Raw genomic sequence first — 18,407 nt, forward strand, 5'->3', positions numbered from 1 at the left:
TTGGAAGTTTTGGCAGTTGAGCAAGACTCTCAGTTTGTTAGATTTATAAATTTTGGCACTGGGGAGGAGGGGAGAAGTATTATGGGGTCAGCACATTAGCTGACTTGTCAAAATGATCAATGGTAAAATAGTTAACAATGTTCACATCTGTATCACCATCTATAGGATTCAGAGTTAACAGCCCATTGAGCTGAACGAGGGAATTTTCTCTTCCCAGAGCTACTGTGTCAGGCTCTTGGTAGACTCAAGAAAATAGCATTGCATCTGTTACACTTGTGTGACATTTCATGATTGTCTTCACAACCATTAGCGCTAGAAACTTTCTTATTAAAAGCAGAAGAGGGGTAGATTCTGCAGCAGATTCCATTGCTCTGTGACACACAACAGGACCCTGCCTCTTTCTAGACAATATATAGTCCTGACAAGCGAGCTCATGTCTGAACTGAAATGGGAGGATGGGATGATAATCAGAATGCTGTAATCGCATGTTTTAAATGTGAGGTATCTATGACCTGGGAGAGCTAGCAATAAACAGACAGAAAACTGTGAGTCCTGGCTTTCCAGCAGTGTACAGCAATAAAACCCATCCGATTGTTGGAGGGAACCTATTAAACCTGTCAGTGGACCTCTGTCTGTCAATGCTTTTTTTAAGCACTGGCTCAGGAGTTCCTACAATAAACCCTGAATCTCAGTATTCTATCCCTTACTTGTAACATGGCTGTAACATTTGAACACAGAAGACATTTATGGAGCAAGGGAGCTTAGCTTGACTTAATACATCCCTGTTCTTTCTCTGACCTTTCCACTGAACACTGCATCTTTCTGTCCACGTTGGTGCCATGATATATATAAATCTGATCTTACGGGGAATCTCCAAACTCCAGAGGGTACCTTTAAGGACTCAGTAGAATTAGTCTGCAAAGTGTAACTTTTTTTAATCCCTGCCACAGAATTGAGCAGTTGAGTAGCCATTACCTTTTGGCTTTACCTGTCTGCATTTTCTGGAGAGAAATTATAGAATCATAGAATAGGGAGGGACGTCGAGAGGACATTGAGTCCAATCTCCTGAACCCACGACAGGACCAAGCACCATCCAGATCGTCCCTGACAGGTGTCTGTCTAACCTGCTCATAAGTATCTCCAGTGATGGAGATTCCACAACCTCCCTATTTATTCTGCAGCTTATTCTGCAATTTATTCTAGTATTTAACCACCCTGACAATTAGGAAGTTTTTCCTGATGTCCAACCTAAACCTCCCTTGCTGCAATTTAAGCCCATTGCTTCTTGTCCAGTCCTCAGAGGCCAAGGAGAACAATTTTTCTCCCTCCTCCTTGTAACATCCTTCTAGATACTTTAAAACCACTATCATGTCCCCTCTCAGTCTTCTCTTTTCTAAACTAAACAAACCCAGTTCTTTCAGTCTTCCCTCATAGGTCATGTTCTCTAGACCTTTAATTGTTTTTCTTGCTCTTCCCTGGACCTTCTCCAATTTCTCCACATCTTTCCTGAAATGTGGTGACCAGAACTGGACATAATACTCCAATTGAGGGCTAATCAGTGCAGAGTAGAGCGGAAGAATGACTTCTCGTGTCTTGCTCACCAAACTCATGTTAATGCACCCCAGAATCATGTTTGCTTTTTTTTGCAACAGTGTTACACTGTTAACTCATATTTAATTTGCTGTCCACTATTACCCCTAGGTTCCTTTGTGCAGTACTTCTTCCTAGATAGTCGCTTCACATTCTGTATGTGTGAAACAGATTATTCCTTCCTACGTAAAGAACTGTGCATTTGTTCTTATTAACTTCATCCTGTTTACCTTAGACCATTTCTCTAGTTTGTTCAGATCATTTTGAATTATGGCCCTATCCTCTGAAGCACTTGCAACCCCTCCCAGCCTGGTATCATCTGCACACTTAATAAGCATATTCTCTATGCAAGAATCTATAAATTGTTGATGACGATATTGAACAGAACCAGTCCCAAAACAGACCCCTATGGAATCCCACTTGTTATGCCCTTCCAGCAGGAATTGTGAACTGTTAATATTTACTCTCTGAGAACAGTTATCCAGCCAGTTATGCCCTCTAGGGTGCATCTAGGTTGCATTTCCCTAGTTTATTGATAAGAAGATCATGCGAGACTGTGTCCCTTGCTCTTGATTCACTGCTGGGTTTGGTTTTGCCCTAGGGGAAGTGCGTCTTGTAGGCTTGCACATCCAGGCTTTGGTGGAAGCTGGCGTTAAAGCAAGAGACATTGCTGTCATTGCTCCTTACAACCTCCAGGTGAGTACCCATTACAGCTTTTTAAGCTGAGTATAGAATTAATGCACCAGAACAAATCCAAATTCCTTGGTATTTTACTGACAGTACTTAGTATGTTGAAGATTCAAAGTGCGATAGCTAATCCTCCCAAATGCTCCCTACTGCAGAAGAGGATGCTGTAACAGAGGGCCAGACCCCTGCTGATGTAAATGGGTCTCATTTTAGGAGATCTGAACCAATTTTTACCACCTAAGGATCTGCCCAGCAGGGTTAAGTGACTGTTTCAAGTCCACAAAAGGGATCCGGAGATGGGACTAGAACTAAGAATGTTTTTCACTGGTCCCATGACCAATCCCTTGAGTAACACTCCTTCCTCCTGAGGATGTGCGAGTTCAGGCATGCCTGGATCTGAAGAAAGGTGGACACCTTCCCGGGAGGGGCAGGCAGGGGGATATTTCTTTCATCCTTCTTATCTTGCATTTACCTTGTCCTTATCCTTGTACTTGTTTTTCCAGGTGGACATGCTAAGAGAGCATCTTTGTCATAAGTATCCAGAGCTGGAAATTAAATCTGTAGATGGCTTCCAGGGACGGGAAAAGGAGGCTGTCGTGCTGTCCTTTGTGAGATCCAATAGGAAAGGTATGCTGCCTTCCCTGCTGGACAGTATATTGGGGGAAAAGGAAACTGTGGCCCATAAGGAAATGGGAATAATTTAACAATGACTAGTGTCATGTACTCTGTTGCCAGTTCACAAAGCCTCTTGATAATCGGCATTTTTTTCTCTGACATCCTGGCTTCTGAAGCCACATGGTTACCTGAGAACCACAGCTCAGCTCTCTTTTTTTAAAAACAAGTGACTTTGCAGGATGGCAGAGAAAAGCTTGAAACTATGAACCCCAAAGGCTCCCGTAGCAGACAGTAAATCAGAAGAACCCACCGTGTAGTGTGTTAAAAATCTCCAGATCTGTAGGTCCTCAAAAAATGAGGGGAATGCCTGGACTCTCCATGGTTGAACACTTGGGGTCAGCAGTCCTGCGCTTGCACTGCCTTTCCAGCAGCAAGTCCCAGGCATTCCCCACAGAAGCGGAATTCCTGAGCCAGCCTGGTTTTGCACGTTTCCTCGGAGACGGTGCAGCCCATAACTGGTATTGTAAATAATGCATAACACTGTTTGTTTTCACAGCAAAAACTAGGGCAGAAAATTGGGTTCTTTCCTATCAGAGACTGCAGCACAAGATAATAGCTGAAATGAGGCTAATCGCCTGAAGCTGGACGTCTTCACTGGAGGTTTTCAAAAGGAGGCTGAATAGCCATCTGTCTTGGATAGCTTAGACACGCACACAATTCTGCTTGTTGGTAGGGAGTTAGACTAGATAACCCTGGTGGTCCTGTCTAACCCTATGATTCTTCTTAGACTCAGCCTGCTGAACTATGTAATTGGGGCCCATTGCTCTGCATCTTGTGTTATCTGAACCATAAGGATGATCATTGAGAGTAATTTCTGTAGCACCATAAATGTGCATCACAACTTTCAGACACAGAGTGCGGTCTGTAGGGTGTAAGTCCCAGACAAAACACTAAGTAGTGGGTCAGGAAAGGGGAAGGGAAGGGCAGGTTTTAAGAGTGAAAGAAGGAGTTGGGAAGGATTCGTGAAAGAAGTCGTTCCGATGAGCATTTTGGATTTGAGGGGAGACTGATGAGAGAAAAGGGGGTAAGTGGCTCAGAATACACTGATGACTGAAAGCCATTAGTAATCAGGGCCTTGCTGCCATCTCATGACTGTTGGTGACTTGCCCAGAATGAATTCAGCATAGGTGGCTACATCCCCAAACTCCCCATCCCAGTCTGCCCCATTGTCATTTTGCTGGCCTCTGAGCAGAGGTGTCATGAGGGGACAACACTTCACAAAGGACAGGGACCCAAGGCTTTCCTAACTCCCGTGGTGCACATCACAGAACCCCCACACGTTGCCATAGCTGGCAGACTGCCCAGTGAACACACAGCAGCTAAAACAGCAGGGTCATGAATGGCCTTGCCCAGCACCAGTTCTGGCTAGGCCAGAACTGTTTTCATGCCTGCTAAGAACACTGGCAAAATCCAATCATCAAGTCCACTGGTGTTGCTATGGATTTGAATCAGACTGTCCCAGCACTCAGGTTCTCAGAAGGGATTGGAGAAACACATTCCAGCATGTTATTGCTTCTGCAAGCAGACAGACAGCAATGTCTAGCAATGACCACCGGGCCATGGAGCTCAGGCAGGTGGCCTCACGTAATTATTAAAGTCCATTGTAGTTTGATGTGTTTTGTATCACAAGCCTCACGTGCTCAGAATGAAGCTTGTCGCCTAGATCTGCATAATATTTGTTTTTCTAGTTGTCTCCCATGTATCCGTTGAAGCAGAAGACGCCCACGCTGGCCTTCTCACTAGCTGAGCTGAGCTGAGCTGAGTCATTCTGGCATTTGCTATCTGTTATTACGGCTCCTTGAGAAAATAGCCAGAGAGCAGAAATAGACTTGGTGTAATCTCCTACATATTTGTTATTTTTAACACTTTGTCTGTGTGGGAATGGGAGGGAAGGTAGCCTGGGATTGGTGTATTTCTCTGCTTATGAAAGTGAGACTGGTATTGATAGCTAGAGACAGACTGTGGGATGGACAGGTGCAATGAAGGCTGATCTTTGCCAGTCTGTCATCATCCTAACATGCCGCTTTTGCTTTTATTTCAGGCATGTGGCTCCACATCATAGTTCAAGCCACCTCACCCAAGTCCTGCTGTTACACTCCTAAGCCCTCATTCAAGTCCATCCAGGCAGTAGCCCTTGTATAATGTTACTCCTCTTCAAACCCTTTATACCCACGTCTCCGCTGCCCCCTGTGAGCTATAGAAGTGTTATTAGCTCCATTTAGCAGAGGACAAAACTGAGGCAGAGGTTGAATGTCCAAGGTCATAGAGGGAATGAGCAATAGAACCGGGACTGGAACTCAGAGGTTGTTGCTACCCAGCCTCATGTTCGGCCACTAGATCATTCTTCTCCTTGCTGTCTCACCGCAGCCAGTACAATATCTTGAGTAAATCCCCATAGTTCCAATGAGCTATGCTGATTTACACCAGCTGATGAGCTGGCCTTTAGTATAGAAGTGTTGCTGTTCACATGGCCAGCCACCAAGTTGGATGTGCTGACTGCCGGGCGGGTTTTGTGTTTTGTAGGCGAGGTGGGTTTTCTTGCTGAAGACCGGAGGATAAACGTGGCAGTGACTCGTGCCCGACGCCACGTGGCAGTCATCTGTGACTCGCGGACCGTCGGCAGCCAGGCCTTTTTGAAACGGCTGGTGGACTATCTGAGTGAACATGGGGAAGTGCGGACAGCCTTCGAGTACCTCAACGACATTGTGCCAGACAACTACTCTCATGAGAGCTCTCAAAGTCAAGGGGAGCAAGGGCCTAAAACCAACACGGCCTCTGCTCCAAAACCAAAAGCTGAAAACCAGAAATCCAAACCAAATCCAATGAAACCACCCACACAGAGACCAGCAGCACTACCCTTGCAGAGTAAAAACGAGTCTAGGGTGGAAGGGCCAGAGATGAAAGACAATTCAGGCAGTTTCAGGGTCATGATAGTGGAGTTTCTGAAGAGCAGCAAGATGCAGATGGATTTCCCTTCATCCTTAAACTCACACGACAGGATGCTGGTGCACCAACTGGCTGAAGATTACGGGTTACAGCATGTAAGTACTGGGGAGAGGAGAGAGAGGTACATCAGCATCAGTAAGAAAACCACCACCATCAGTTCCTCTCCAGTGCACACAGATGACAGTGAGCAAAGCCCACCTTCTGAATCCCAAAGCCCTGGAAAAGAGGCACTTGTGCCAGACAAGAAGAGAGAAAGCAGCATGAGCTCTCAGAAAGTGGATCTGAAAACGCTGCACCTGGAGAGATTGCAACGGGAAACCGCCAAAAAAGAAGAGAGGGCCCGAAAGAATCAGGAGCTGAGCATCAATTTGCAGGAAATAGCTGGAAGAAAACACAAAAATGAAACAAAAGGTAAGCCCTGCCTCCCAGGGATTTCCATAGCAAAAGCCAGTCATGCTGCAAGCTTCCCTTGTGACCGCTCCCTGGGGGTCTTCTTAGAAGACCCTTGGAAAAGTATGTTGCCCAGCTGCTGCTGAAATTCCATAGGTGCCTAAATCCCCGGGGCTGTTTGAAAATCCCTGCCTAAGACTGTACCTAAGTCAGACCTTTGAACACTGCACCGTATTAGTAACGTACTCCCAGCTACAGTCTGTTTCTCTACCTCTGCCCAAGCCCTTTCCGAATAGTGACCCGTTGAGTAGGCTTAAGTGGGGAGAAAAGCACTGTAGCATGGCTGGGGTTGGCCCAGGTCACCTGGCTCAGGGTACTTGGGCTATGGGGCAAAAAATTAGTGTGTGAACATTGAACTTCTACACAGCTGCTCCGGGGTCTGAGCCAGCTGACCTGCTGGCCACAGGTTTTCTATCCCTAGGGAGACATAGTCTTTGCCAGTTTCATTGAGATGAGAGTTTCATTAGAATTATTGATCATGTTTGAATCGAGGGCATGCGGTGTACTCATTAATTTCCTGCTTTTCCTCTCAGGGGTGAGCTTTGCATGTGTCCCTAGAACATGGACCTTGACTTTCAGAAAGGTCACTGATGCACATTTCCAACAAAATAGCTCCTAGATGGTCATGGGATGGGAGAGAGGGGCTGGATCTCTTGGAGGTGTAGTATGGATTGGGAGCTGCGCTCACAGGCTTAGAAATAGGTTGACTGACACATGGGCCAAACATCCGCATGCTGGGTACAATGGGAAGGAGTTAGAACCGTGGGAGGCTTAAAGTCTTTGACCCAGGGGTCTGCAACCTATGGCTCTCGAGCCAAATATGGCTCAGTATGGAACCAAATCTGGCTTCTTTTGTCATTCCCAAAATAAGCGCAACTTTTTAAATCAAAATGAAAAATTAATTAACACATTTTAAGATGCCTAATTATTCAGGTAGCCTGAATGTGTGCATGTAGCTGGATTTGACCAGTTATGATGTAAACTTCAAAGAAATGTACGAAAATAGGTAGCAGGGGAAGTCCTGTTACATAAAGTCTGTGGGTACAATGTTTCATTGATGCTATTATTAATCATCATGCCAATTATCAATAATATTATGTTGGTCTATCTTCAGTCATGCAAATGGGCATTCTTCTACGGCTTTTTGTTGTCCGCTTGTTCTGAATTTGGATGTAGTTTGGCTCTTTGGGTTGAAAAGGTTGCCAACTCCTGCTTTGAACCAATAGCTAAACTCTTATAGCCACAAGAAGCCTGCAACAGTCAGTCTCTTCATCACTGCCCAGTCCTAAAAATGCACAATCAGTGCAGTCAGGGTGGTGGAGAAAAAGTGATGATGGGAACAATCAGAACAGGTTACAATCAGAGATGCATGCTACCTACTTTTACATATCTTTTAAAAACCCATCCACTACCATGCATGTGTCAGTGTCATATGGCTATTTGGTACATCTCAGCACAGCATGTAGGCCACTGCAACTGTTCTTGCTGATCATGGCTGGTCGGTGATGTGCAGACTTCCTAAATCTACAGAGCTGCACCCATATCTAGAGAGCCCTGCAAATCCGTGGATATCCGCTTTATATCTGTGCCTGTAGATGCGGATATTCACAGCTCATTTTTGCAGCTATGGATGCAAACTTTGTATCTAGAACCCTGCAAATTTGCAGATATCCACAACTCATTTTTGTGGAGGCTATGGATGCGGATACAGATACAAATTTTGTATCTGTGCTGGGCTCTACATATTTACCAGCAGAAAATGTAGCCTGTTGTCTGTCAGGGACATTTGATTATGTAAACCATTGGATTTTTCCCTGGACTTGTAGGAAAGGCCACAGTTAAAATTGCAGCAGACACCACAGCTGGAGAAGATATTGACGCCCTGATTTCTGCTGCAGTGAAAGTGGACAACACGTGTGGTTTCCCCAGGTGCAAAGCTAGCGTTACGACCATGGGACAGCTTTGTCTGCACTGCAACAAGCGCTACTGCCTCAGCCACCACATCCCAGAGGTATGAGCTGAGGGGGCACCCCAGATGGCCCTGGGGAACTATTTGAGTGCAGGGGGCTACACATTGCTAGAAATTCACTGACTTTCCTTACTGAACGTTCTGAGGCTGATTTCCTTAGCAATGTTCTCGGGTTCTCAGAGATGTTTAAGATGAAGGCTCCGCTGTTGAATTGGGCCATGCAGGTTTTGTTAGCAGGATGCAGGCTATGAAGTCCTGTTGGTCATTGCTTCCGTCTTGGACTGATCTGTGAAATTTACCTTTCTAGGAAATAGGAAAGAGGGAAGGATGATCTTATGGCTGAGGCACCGGATTGAAGGTCTGAAAAGGTGGATTTAATTCCCGGCTTTCCCACAGACTCACAGTGTGACCTTGGGCAACTCAATTAGGGCTTGATCCAGTACAGCTGCTGAGCATTCTGACTATATAAAGAAAAGCATTTAGGCATGTGCTGAAGTATTTTGTTGCCCTGGGATCGCAGTACTCAGCACCTTGCAGGATCAACCCTTAAATTCTCTCTGCTTCAGGTCCCCATCTGTGAAGGGGGAATTACAGCACATTTGTCTCCCATCCTTGAGGAGTGCAAGGACTGTGGTATAGTACACACTGGAGCTCTGGTCTCCGCTGGGGACCCTAATCACTACTGCAATACAGATCATTACCATAATGAAACCGACATGCATCCTGTTAGAATGGGAGTGAGAAATGGAAGCAATTCTAGAGGTGATGGTTGCTCCCTCCCCTCACATGAGAAAATGGAGCATTTGCTCCTGTTGGCTATTTATCCAGGGCTTTCTTTTGTGCATTACCTGCTTGGACTGATTTAAATTGTTTTCTAGTGATGGTAAAAAAATATATATCTCTTTTTTCCTTTTTCTCCAGCAGAGACTGGAGAGATTTTATTTGATGTCAAGGTTCAGGTGCAACATGTTTTTTTGTGTCTGGGCATTGGAAAACGCTCTCCCCTGTCCCTGATGGTTTTTTTTATTTTATTTTTATATGTAAAAAAGGAACAGAGAGGAAAATTGTGCATGTCCTTGGATTCAGTGAATAGACCATGCTGTTACAAGAGCACTTTAAACCCAAATCCGAGCGTAGCCAGTGTAACAGTGTACCTGTGCTGAAATAATGTGGCTCTTTGGAGTACCTTTTCCTCCCGCTGTGTCTCTGAATTACTTCCTCTGCAGAGCTCACCTACAAACCTTTCTTTCTATCTTCAGCTCGCAGCTAACACTGTGTTCTTTGTCTGCATGGCATCTTGTGATGCTTGATGTAGAAGATGCTCCCTAAAGATCCCCATCTATATTAATACCCACTGTGACAATCTCATACACACAGTCCTTGGTACCATCATTTTGGGCTAGTGTCAGCAAGGAAAATCCAGTCAGAAGTGTTAGGGAACAATAAACTATTGGAAGGATGATCTGATCTTAAAAAAATTCTGCTTTATGTGCATGTAACTAGATGAGCATGTGGGTATGAATCACATGGCAGTTGTGTAAGTGACTTTTAGCTTATTCATATGTCAGAATGGTTTATTTTGAAAATGTCATTTCAAACAAATCAATTTTAATTGACATTTAACTTGGATTTTTTTTCTCCCTGGTTTTTAATTTTGGTGAAAGAACCCAAAAATATTGTGTGTTGATTTGAATCGAACCAGGGTTTTTTTTCCCCCCAGATATTTCAATGTGAGCCCCAAAAAATTAATTTTTCATTCCACTCTAATTGTCCCTATGGGTATGTCTATACAGCAAAGTTATTTCGAAATAACAGCCCTTATTTTGAAATAACTTTCCTAGCTTCTACACAGCCAAACCGCTATTTCAAAATAAATTCAAAATAGTGGAGCACTTATTTCAAATTTGGTAAACCTCATTCCACGAGGAATAATGCCAAATTCGAAATAGCTATTTCGAAATAAGCGCTGTGTAGACACTTATTTCGAAATAGGGGGCCTCCAGCCTTCCCAGGGTGCCCTGGTGGCCACTCCAGCCTCAACCAAGAACACTCCACTCCCTCCCCACTTCCCCGGAGTCCTTAAAGGGATAGACTCTGGCCACAGTGCCTGTGCCAACTCCAAGCCTGCCAGCCCAGAGCCAGCAGTCACTTTCTCTGACCCAGTAGCCCCAAAACATGAGCCAGCAAGCCACTAGCAGCCATCCCTCCACCACTCCCCAGGAGCAGTCTGCCAGCTCCCAGGAGCCTGCCAGGGCCCGGAGAAGGCGGGCACCATCCTGGTCCAGGGTGGAGATCATGGACCTTATTCAGGTTTGGGGAGGAGGCCCCCAACATCCATGATCTCCTCACTAGACAGAGGAACGTGGCCATCTATGGCAGGATAGCTGCCAGCCTGGCCACAAAAGGCCGCATGCGAACTCAGGAGCAGATTTGCATGACAATCAAGTTTGTCCGGCGAGACCCTGAGCCTCCCTTCCCCTTTCTTCCCCTTGCTTCCCCCTTCCAGCTCCCTCCTCCCAGGTTTCTCCCTCCCCTCTCCCATCCTTTCTTCTCTCCTTTCCCCAGTCTCACCAGAGCTTCATTCCCTCACCCCCAGTTTTGCTAAATAAAGAGAGTTTGTATTCATGAAAATACGTGTATTTTATTTGACATCAGGAAGGGGGGTTAGGGAGGGGTAAGTGGAAAGATGTAAGGGAGGAATGAGGCACAGTCACAGGCAGACCAGGGAGGCTCTTAGTGCTCCTCAGGGTAGAAGCTCTCCCACAGGGCCTCCTGGATACTGACAGCCCCCCCGATGGACCTCCCAGATGGCAGCCTGCAGAAAGTGCAGCCAGGCTCATATCAACGTGACCAAGAGAAGCACCAGGGGCAGCTCTGGCTCCATGTTGCAAAGTGCTGTGGTGTCCCGAGTGAGGGCAACCAGAGCATGCAGAGACTAAATGCTTTGCTGTCCCTCATCGAGGTAGACAAGCAAGCAGGGAAACTGGCTGTCGGGGGGGGGGGGAGGGTCCTTTGAAGCACAAGACCTCAGATAGTCTCAGGCAGCAGCCCCACACAGTAAGTCCTGACCTGGTGCCCTGCTGGAACTGGTTCCGGCCAGCCTTAAATGCGATTCAGAGTCCACTCAGTGTGGACACACTATTTCGAAATAACACTGTAGTGTAGACATACCCCATGTTACAGATTGGGAAATGGAGGCACAGATCAGGGTCTGCCCACCATAGCTGGGCAGCTGTGGGAATCCCAGCTGGGCAACTGTGGTTGGGCAGCTGCGGGGATGCCCCTGACACCCACTTTGGCTCAGCAGCTGCTAGGGGTGCCTCCCATCACTTGCTCTGGCTGGGCAGATCAGAGTTCCCCCACCAGGGCGAGGGCTGGCAGATGGAGGGGGGAAGGGCTGGCAGAAAATGTCATGGGAGTCAATGGAAGTCACAGATTCCATGACATTTTCTGTGACATAATCGTAGCCTGATTCATAGTCGCTGGTTCTAAGCTTCCCTGTTCTCATATTTCTATTCAGTTCCTCGCTATTAGTAAATAGATCCGAGGAAGCTTCTCCTTGCTTGGAGATTTTGATTTCTGGTTCAAAAAGTTGAAGCCACGTGTATGGCTGAACGGGTTACCTAGCCATTCTCTCCGGACGCTGCTTCTGTGCTGCTCTTCCAATGTGCGTCCATTTCTCTATTACCTGACTGGAGTTCTCCTGAGCAGACTTCCTGCTGGGCCAGATTGCATGGCAGTTGGATCCAGCTTCCATCTGCCATCAGGAAATAGGAGGAGAGATTTTTCATGTGTGCCACGCCCAGACTCTGCATCTGGCTCTGCAGAGATGAAAATCGAATGCATCTGAACTGCCTGAGCCTCCCAGTCAGATCCATGGATAAGGGGTCATCTAGTCTGACCCGCATAACACATGCCATGCCACATTGCCCTGCTGAGTATCCGATATTCTTCTAAAAACCTAGCTGGTTCTGTAAACTATCAGTGTAGATTTTATTCCACACTGACAAAAACAGATCTACTTCCTTGGCAAAGACTATTTGTATTTATGTTCATTTGGAATCTGCTTGGGATAATTTCATTTCATGCAGAATCTAATGGAGGTCCTTTTCCTGGTGAATTGTAATGAAGAATCAAATGGGAATTAAATACCAGGATACACCCTGCTTCACTGCCCTTCTGTTGCTTGTTTGTTTGGGTTCAGCTTTTCAATGTGGGTCAGACTTCATCTGATGTAATAAGGGCCCAGACGTGCCATTAACATGCAGACCAAACCTCTTAGCTCTAATGGGAATGATTTGCGTGTGGGTGGGGATTGAGCAGTCTTCATAAAGGATCTAGTCTTATTCCTAATAAAAACCCCAGTTCAACAAAGCACGTAAGAATATGCCTATGTAAATATATGCTAAATTCATTCCTATTTGACAGAGCACTTGTTAAGTCCCATTAAATGGGATTTAATATGTGCCGATTAAGAATGTTGCTGAATAGGATTGAGATTATTCATAGTTTTTAGGTTTAGGTATATGCACAGGTACATACATAAGTACCTGGCTGAACTGAGGTCAAAGTGAGTGACAAAACTTCCATTGGTTTCAAATAGTGCCAGATAGGGTCCCAAATGTCCCCAAAATCCTTTTAAAATGACTTTGTGGGATTCCATATTTATTCTCCAGTGCTGTCTAGATCGTATACATCATCTATGTAAAGATTTTTGTAACTGTCAGCACTGCATACTTATCACTGGGGTCTGAAAACCGAGCTGTGTTCTCTCTCTGGCTCCTCCGTAAGCAGTGGTAACAAAGAAACCAAAGTTAGAACTTAGGTGGCAGTAATGTTTATATTGTATATGGGAGAACAGAATCCAGGTCTTTATTCCTATATTAGGGATTTGTGCCTCTGTCTGTGTGTCTGTCTGCGAGTCCATTTATTCAAGAACTCCTCCTAAATGAAACAAAAAACAGGACTATGTAGCACTTTAAAGACTAACAAGATGGTTTATTAGATGATGAGCTTTCGTGGGCCAGACGAAACATTTACCATTTAGGAGGATAGTGATAGAAATGTAGCCATGTTAATCTGGTGTAGCTGAAACAAAAAACAAGACTATGTAGCACTTTAGGTTTATAAACCATCTTGTTAGTCTTTAAAAGTGCTACATAGTCCTGTTTTTTGTTTCAGCTACACCAGACTAACACGGCTACATTTCTATCACTATCCTCCTAAATGGTAAGAGCTAGGACCACCAACTGTGGTAGGCAGCTTCCTCTTATCATAACTTAAAGTAAGATCAGGTTTGGTTGTGCCAGGAAAATGAGATGTGCCGGGAATGGGACTGTTTTTCATAACGTGGAAAGGGAGAGGCACAGAGAGCAAGGACTCAATACTGATAGTGGCCAATGGGGGCAGTGAGTGCAGGGGAGAGCTAGACCACCACTGAGGGGAGCCATACCACCAAGAGTGTGTCTAGCAGGGCTGGGGCTTGCTATCTTGCCTGCTACCAGACCAGGTTAAGTAGCCCCCCACCTCAAACTCCTCCCCCCAGCCCTTGGCCACAGTGCAGGGTGGAGAGGGGGACAGAAAAGGCCCCTGGCAGCCGGGTGGGGGGGGAGAGAAGCAAGAAGACCCTTGTCAGTCAGGGAACTTGGGGGAGAGAAGGCCCCACCGGATGAGACCCTCTTTGTTGAACCCCTCTTCACCCCAACTCTCACTCTTGCACCCCCCTTTTCTACACACACTGAACAGAAAGACAGTCCTTGCCCACCTAAGGCTACATCTCTACTGCGCTCTCTTGCTCAAGAAAATATGCAAATTAGGCAAAGTGGTGAATATCACTGTGCCTCATATGCATAGTTAATGAGCCGCCATTTTGCGCAAGGGGCTTCTGCGTGAAAGAGCCATCTACACAGCTCCTTTTTGCACAAAAACCCCCTCTTGCGCAAGAGCCATTCTGCCACTTTTTTTCAGGCGACTCATTAAGTATGCAAATGAGACTGCAATATTCACCGCTTTGCCTCATTTGCATATTTTCTTGCGCAAGAGAGCGCAATATAGACGTAGCCAAAGAGTTTACCCCCTGACCTTATGGTGCTAACTAGTAAAAATATTTGTCTTGTGAATAAACAAATTAAATAATAGAACTCTCAGCACCTGTTTACACTGGGAAAATGTCAAACTATTTTTAAAAGGGTTTGAACTAAAGTGATTTGTAAAATAGGTAATAGCTTTAGTTTCAGCCTGGTTTTAAATGATTTAAGGTGGCCTCATCTAGTCTTACAGAACTAGTTTGTTTATCTTGAAAAATAGTTGAGTGAATCAGGCTATTCTAAACAGAGTCTCTGCTACAGTTCTGTCTGGTTTTGAAACTGGTTTAGCTGACTCAATTTTAAAACCAGTTAGAAATTTTCCCCAGTGTAAATAGCCCCAACCACACCCAAAGGATAGCACTTTTTTTCCCAAGTCACTTTTCTGACTTTAAGTGCAATACCTGCTTGATAAGACATAGTTTAGATGCGTTTCCTAAGTGAAAGAGAAAAGAAAGAGCGGACATTAACAGCACAAGTTAGAAAACAGAGTTAGGGTTTCATCAGATGATATGAGAGAAATTTTTAAAAAATCCAGCTACTCAGCTGTTGGAGCTACAATCTCTTAAAATGTTTAGACTTTGGGAAGGAAATATTTAAGCTGTCTAAAGGGAAGATTTAATTACTGTGTATGTTCTATCGGGGAAAGTGGATTTCGCTATTTTGTTTCTGGATTGAGAGCGCTATAACTAACTGGTGGACATTTTTATGGACTGTGAAGTATGTTCAAGATGAGGATTCTGCAACGAGGAACATCAGGCTCTAATTCATGCGTAAGGACATGTGAAATCTCAAGGCAGTCCCAGACCTGTCACCAAAATTATTGTTCTGTCTCCTACAGATTCATGGATGTGGGGAGAAGGCCAAAGCTCAAGCTCGGCAGAGAATTAGCAGAGAAGGAATTCTCTACGCTGGGAGTGGATCAAAAGACAAGTCATTGGACCCGGCAAAAAGAGCTCACTTGCAGAGGCGCCTAGATAAAAAACTTAATGAACTGACCAGCCAGAGAAAGAGCAAAAAGAAAGACAAAGAGAAATGAGGAATTTGCTCTCACTAAAGCCAGAATCCCATCCCATCCTATTTCCTTTTGGAGATTGATATTCAAGCTGAACACACAGGGATGCAAAAAGCCATGGCCTTTGTAAACTTAGTTCCTTTTGTGCTGAAGACAGAAAAAGGACCTTTTCATTTGGAAGTGTGTGTAACTTAGAGCTTTTCTATGAGTGTATGATGTTCTGCCCAATAAATATCAGTTAAGACCAATCTAAAAAGAACTGCTGCAAGGATGGCGGGGATGAAGGTGATTTGTTTTGTTTGGTGTGTGGTAATAAATGTATATGGGGAGGATGCACAGAATTACAATAAAGAGTATTATTAACCACCCTAAGCAGTAAGCTGTCAATGTGACATTTGATTGTGGTACAAGTAAAATGAGAACCTCGTAACCAATGGGGTGGGAACAGTCTAACAGCCTCAGCTGACTGCACACTAGGGAAACAGAGCAGAAAAAAATTAGCATAACCAGTTCAGTTTCTCCAGGCCAGAAACCTTACTTGTGTACTGAAAAATGAGAAGAAATGTTTCCAGTCACTCAGCGGGGTCTTTTTGGGCTAAGCCGTGTGAAAAGGCAGATAGGACAAGAGTCTTCCATCTCTGAGGGGTCAACTTTTTAGCTGCCACATGTGCCCCTCTGCTAACCATTTTAAATGAACTGGAGTGTGACCCAGCATATTCGAAAACCTTGAGCACAGGGTGGAGGCTGAGTGAGCCAATGGCAACTTGACAGACCACTTCCATGCTGAGATAACACCGTGTCCTGAAATGCTCAGTGGGTGCTGTATCTGGGAAGCATAGCGGCTTGTGCCCCTTGGCTCATTTCTGATTACTGTGTAATAGAGACGGATCGGGTTTAGGATTGGGGTTATAATTGGTATTACTGAAGGACAGAATCACAATTAGATAAATATCTGCCTTGAAGGAAACATCATTAAATGTCTGACTTTATTTCCATCTCTCTCTCTCTCCTTCAGAAGTGGGGAGGGACCATGTTGAGCACTAAGGGTGAAATTCACCTTTGGGCAGAAAATTAGCACAAGACTTGAACACTTCTCAAGCCCTGGCAACCTGGCTTAATGGTGCCAAAAGCTTTGTGCAGGCCTCTTGGGTTGGGGGAGGGAGTTTGCCCCAAAGAATAAAGGTTATGGGGTCAGTTATATCTGCCAAACCAGGGTTCTTTACTCAGCTTTAGTAGGGAACATTAAGGATTCTGTGGCCATCTTGTTTTAATGACTGTAGGGAATGGAAGATCTCCAATAACTTGGTGTGAGAAGAATCAGAAACATTTCTTCACCTCCTGATTGCACCAAATCAGAGATGCACAGTCCATAAGGAGAGGAGGCAGGAAGCTATAGACCATGCCAATGTGGAGGTGTAACATGAAGCCAGGCCGGTGCCAAACTTCCAAACCTCCTTCTGGCAAAATATGGGGGTAGCCAGCACTAGGGCTAATCAGAAAAACCCTGATTCTCTTCAGAAAGTTCCACCAGCAGCTCTTATCTTCCTCAGACCTTCTTCCTTCCGTCTTTTGGGGCAGAAGAATGTTTTGGAAGAGATTTGTGTTGATAATATCTTCATGTGACTAAGGATGATGAGAAATCATCTTCCCGCCTGAAAATGGTTCCTGGGTTTCCAGGCTCTCTCCCAGTGGACAGGAAGGCCACTGAATTTGCTTATTACTCCATCAAGTCAAAAGAGGCAAGGTTGCCTTCTTACTTAAGCTGCATCCTGTTCGCTACGGAGAGGCAGCCAGGGAATCTTCATGCAGGGCTTTATGCAGCGAGGTGGTAAATACCTGCTATCCACTGTGGAGTCAGTAAAAACGTGGGAGAATGGGACTCCAGTGGAGAAGCCACTTTTCGATGAAAGTGCACCTCATCTATTCAGACAGGATGATGTTATTTTAATGGAAGAAGAGCCAATCAGGACATCGGTCGCATTGAATGTGAGAAGGAATAATTCCAAAGATCAATTCCTTAAGCCCCAATTTCTGCACAGTACCTGAGGTTTGAATGTCATCTATGTACGGAGAGACCCAGCCCTCACCCTGTATGTAGCCACATCAGAGCATTCCCAGGGCTCATAAATTCTGATCATGCTGGCTAGGGGGCTGAAGGTGAATTGGGTGTGACAAAGTGGGGATTTTATTCACCTTGTTATGTTGCATGTGAGTTCTACTGTCCTATAGTAACCACGTGTATGTGCGCCTTGGTTTCCCTGGGCACTGCACCAATACCTATGCAGTGATAGGAATTTCAGGTGTGATAGTCTCCTGCACATACACAATGGCCATTGCCCTTCATAACCTCAGCCTGGGAGGAGGTGTGACCAGTTGACACCTTTTGCCCGGGAAGCAGGACTAGAGGACAAACTAGCTGGGGGGCTGGGACCAGGCAGCTGGGAGAGGGGCAGTCTGGGCTGACTTGGTGCAGGAAAAGAGCCAGACCCCTTGCTCTGGGCTCCCAGGCTGTCCATTAACCCAGCACATTCAGAACTGGGGGGAACTCCAATCCTTGGCTACAGGTGTACAGGTGGGTTCTGATGTGCACAGCAGCAGGGCTGGCACATTCCATCTTGCAAAGAGGGGAGAGAGACATGCTGCAGGTGCACCTCGGGAAGAGAATTCCCCTCTACTATTGCTCTCCCCCCGGCTCTTTGGGTTGTCAGCAGTGAGCAAGTTGCCTCCTCTTCTTAGAATGACCCTTTCAGAGTCGTGCACAATTGTTTTACCCCAATCCCTGCACCGCAGAGACTCGCTCAGCCTCATTGCCCTGCGGCAGGTAAGTAATATGATAATTAATGGTTGTTAGTTAATGATTTGCATTGTGGTAGCACCTAGACATCCTGACTGAGATCAGGGGCTTCTTGTGCCAAGCACCATGCAAATGCACAGCAGGAGACAGGCCCTGCCCGGACGGGCTTCCGATCTCAAATCCATGCAGTATGCACAG

At 45.5% G+C, this 18,407-nt stretch overlaps 1 protein-coding gene across 2 annotated transcripts in view; it reads left to right on the forward strand.

Annotated features, from left to right (window-relative positions):
- Positions 1-15,787, forward strand: part of IGHMBP2 (immunoglobulin mu DNA binding protein 2) — an 81,638-nt gene extending 65,851 nt beyond the window's left edge. For both annotated transcript variants that reach the window (XM_075928333.2, XM_089778710.1), the window contains exons 11-15: positions 2,192-2,286; positions 2,781-2,904; positions 5,476-6,309; positions 8,175-8,359; positions 15,242-15,787. In XM_075928333.2, the coding sequence (XP_075784448.2) occupies positions 2,192-2,286; positions 2,781-2,904; positions 5,476-6,309; positions 8,175-8,359; positions 15,242-15,439 (1,436 nt within the window). In that variant the 3' untranslated portion in view covers positions 15,440-15,787. The remainder of the gene's footprint in view (positions 1-2,191; positions 2,287-2,780; positions 2,905-5,475; positions 6,310-8,174; positions 8,360-15,241) is intronic.
- The last annotated feature ends 2,620 nt before the right edge of the window (positions 15,788-18,407 follow it).

Source organism: Pelodiscus sinensis, chromosome 5, assembly GCF_052426305.1.
Source record: "Pelodiscus sinensis isolate ZL-2025 chromosome 5, ASM5242630v1, whole genome shotgun sequence".
NCBI classification, from domain to species: Eukaryota; Metazoa; Chordata; order Testudines; family Trionychidae; genus Pelodiscus; species Pelodiscus sinensis.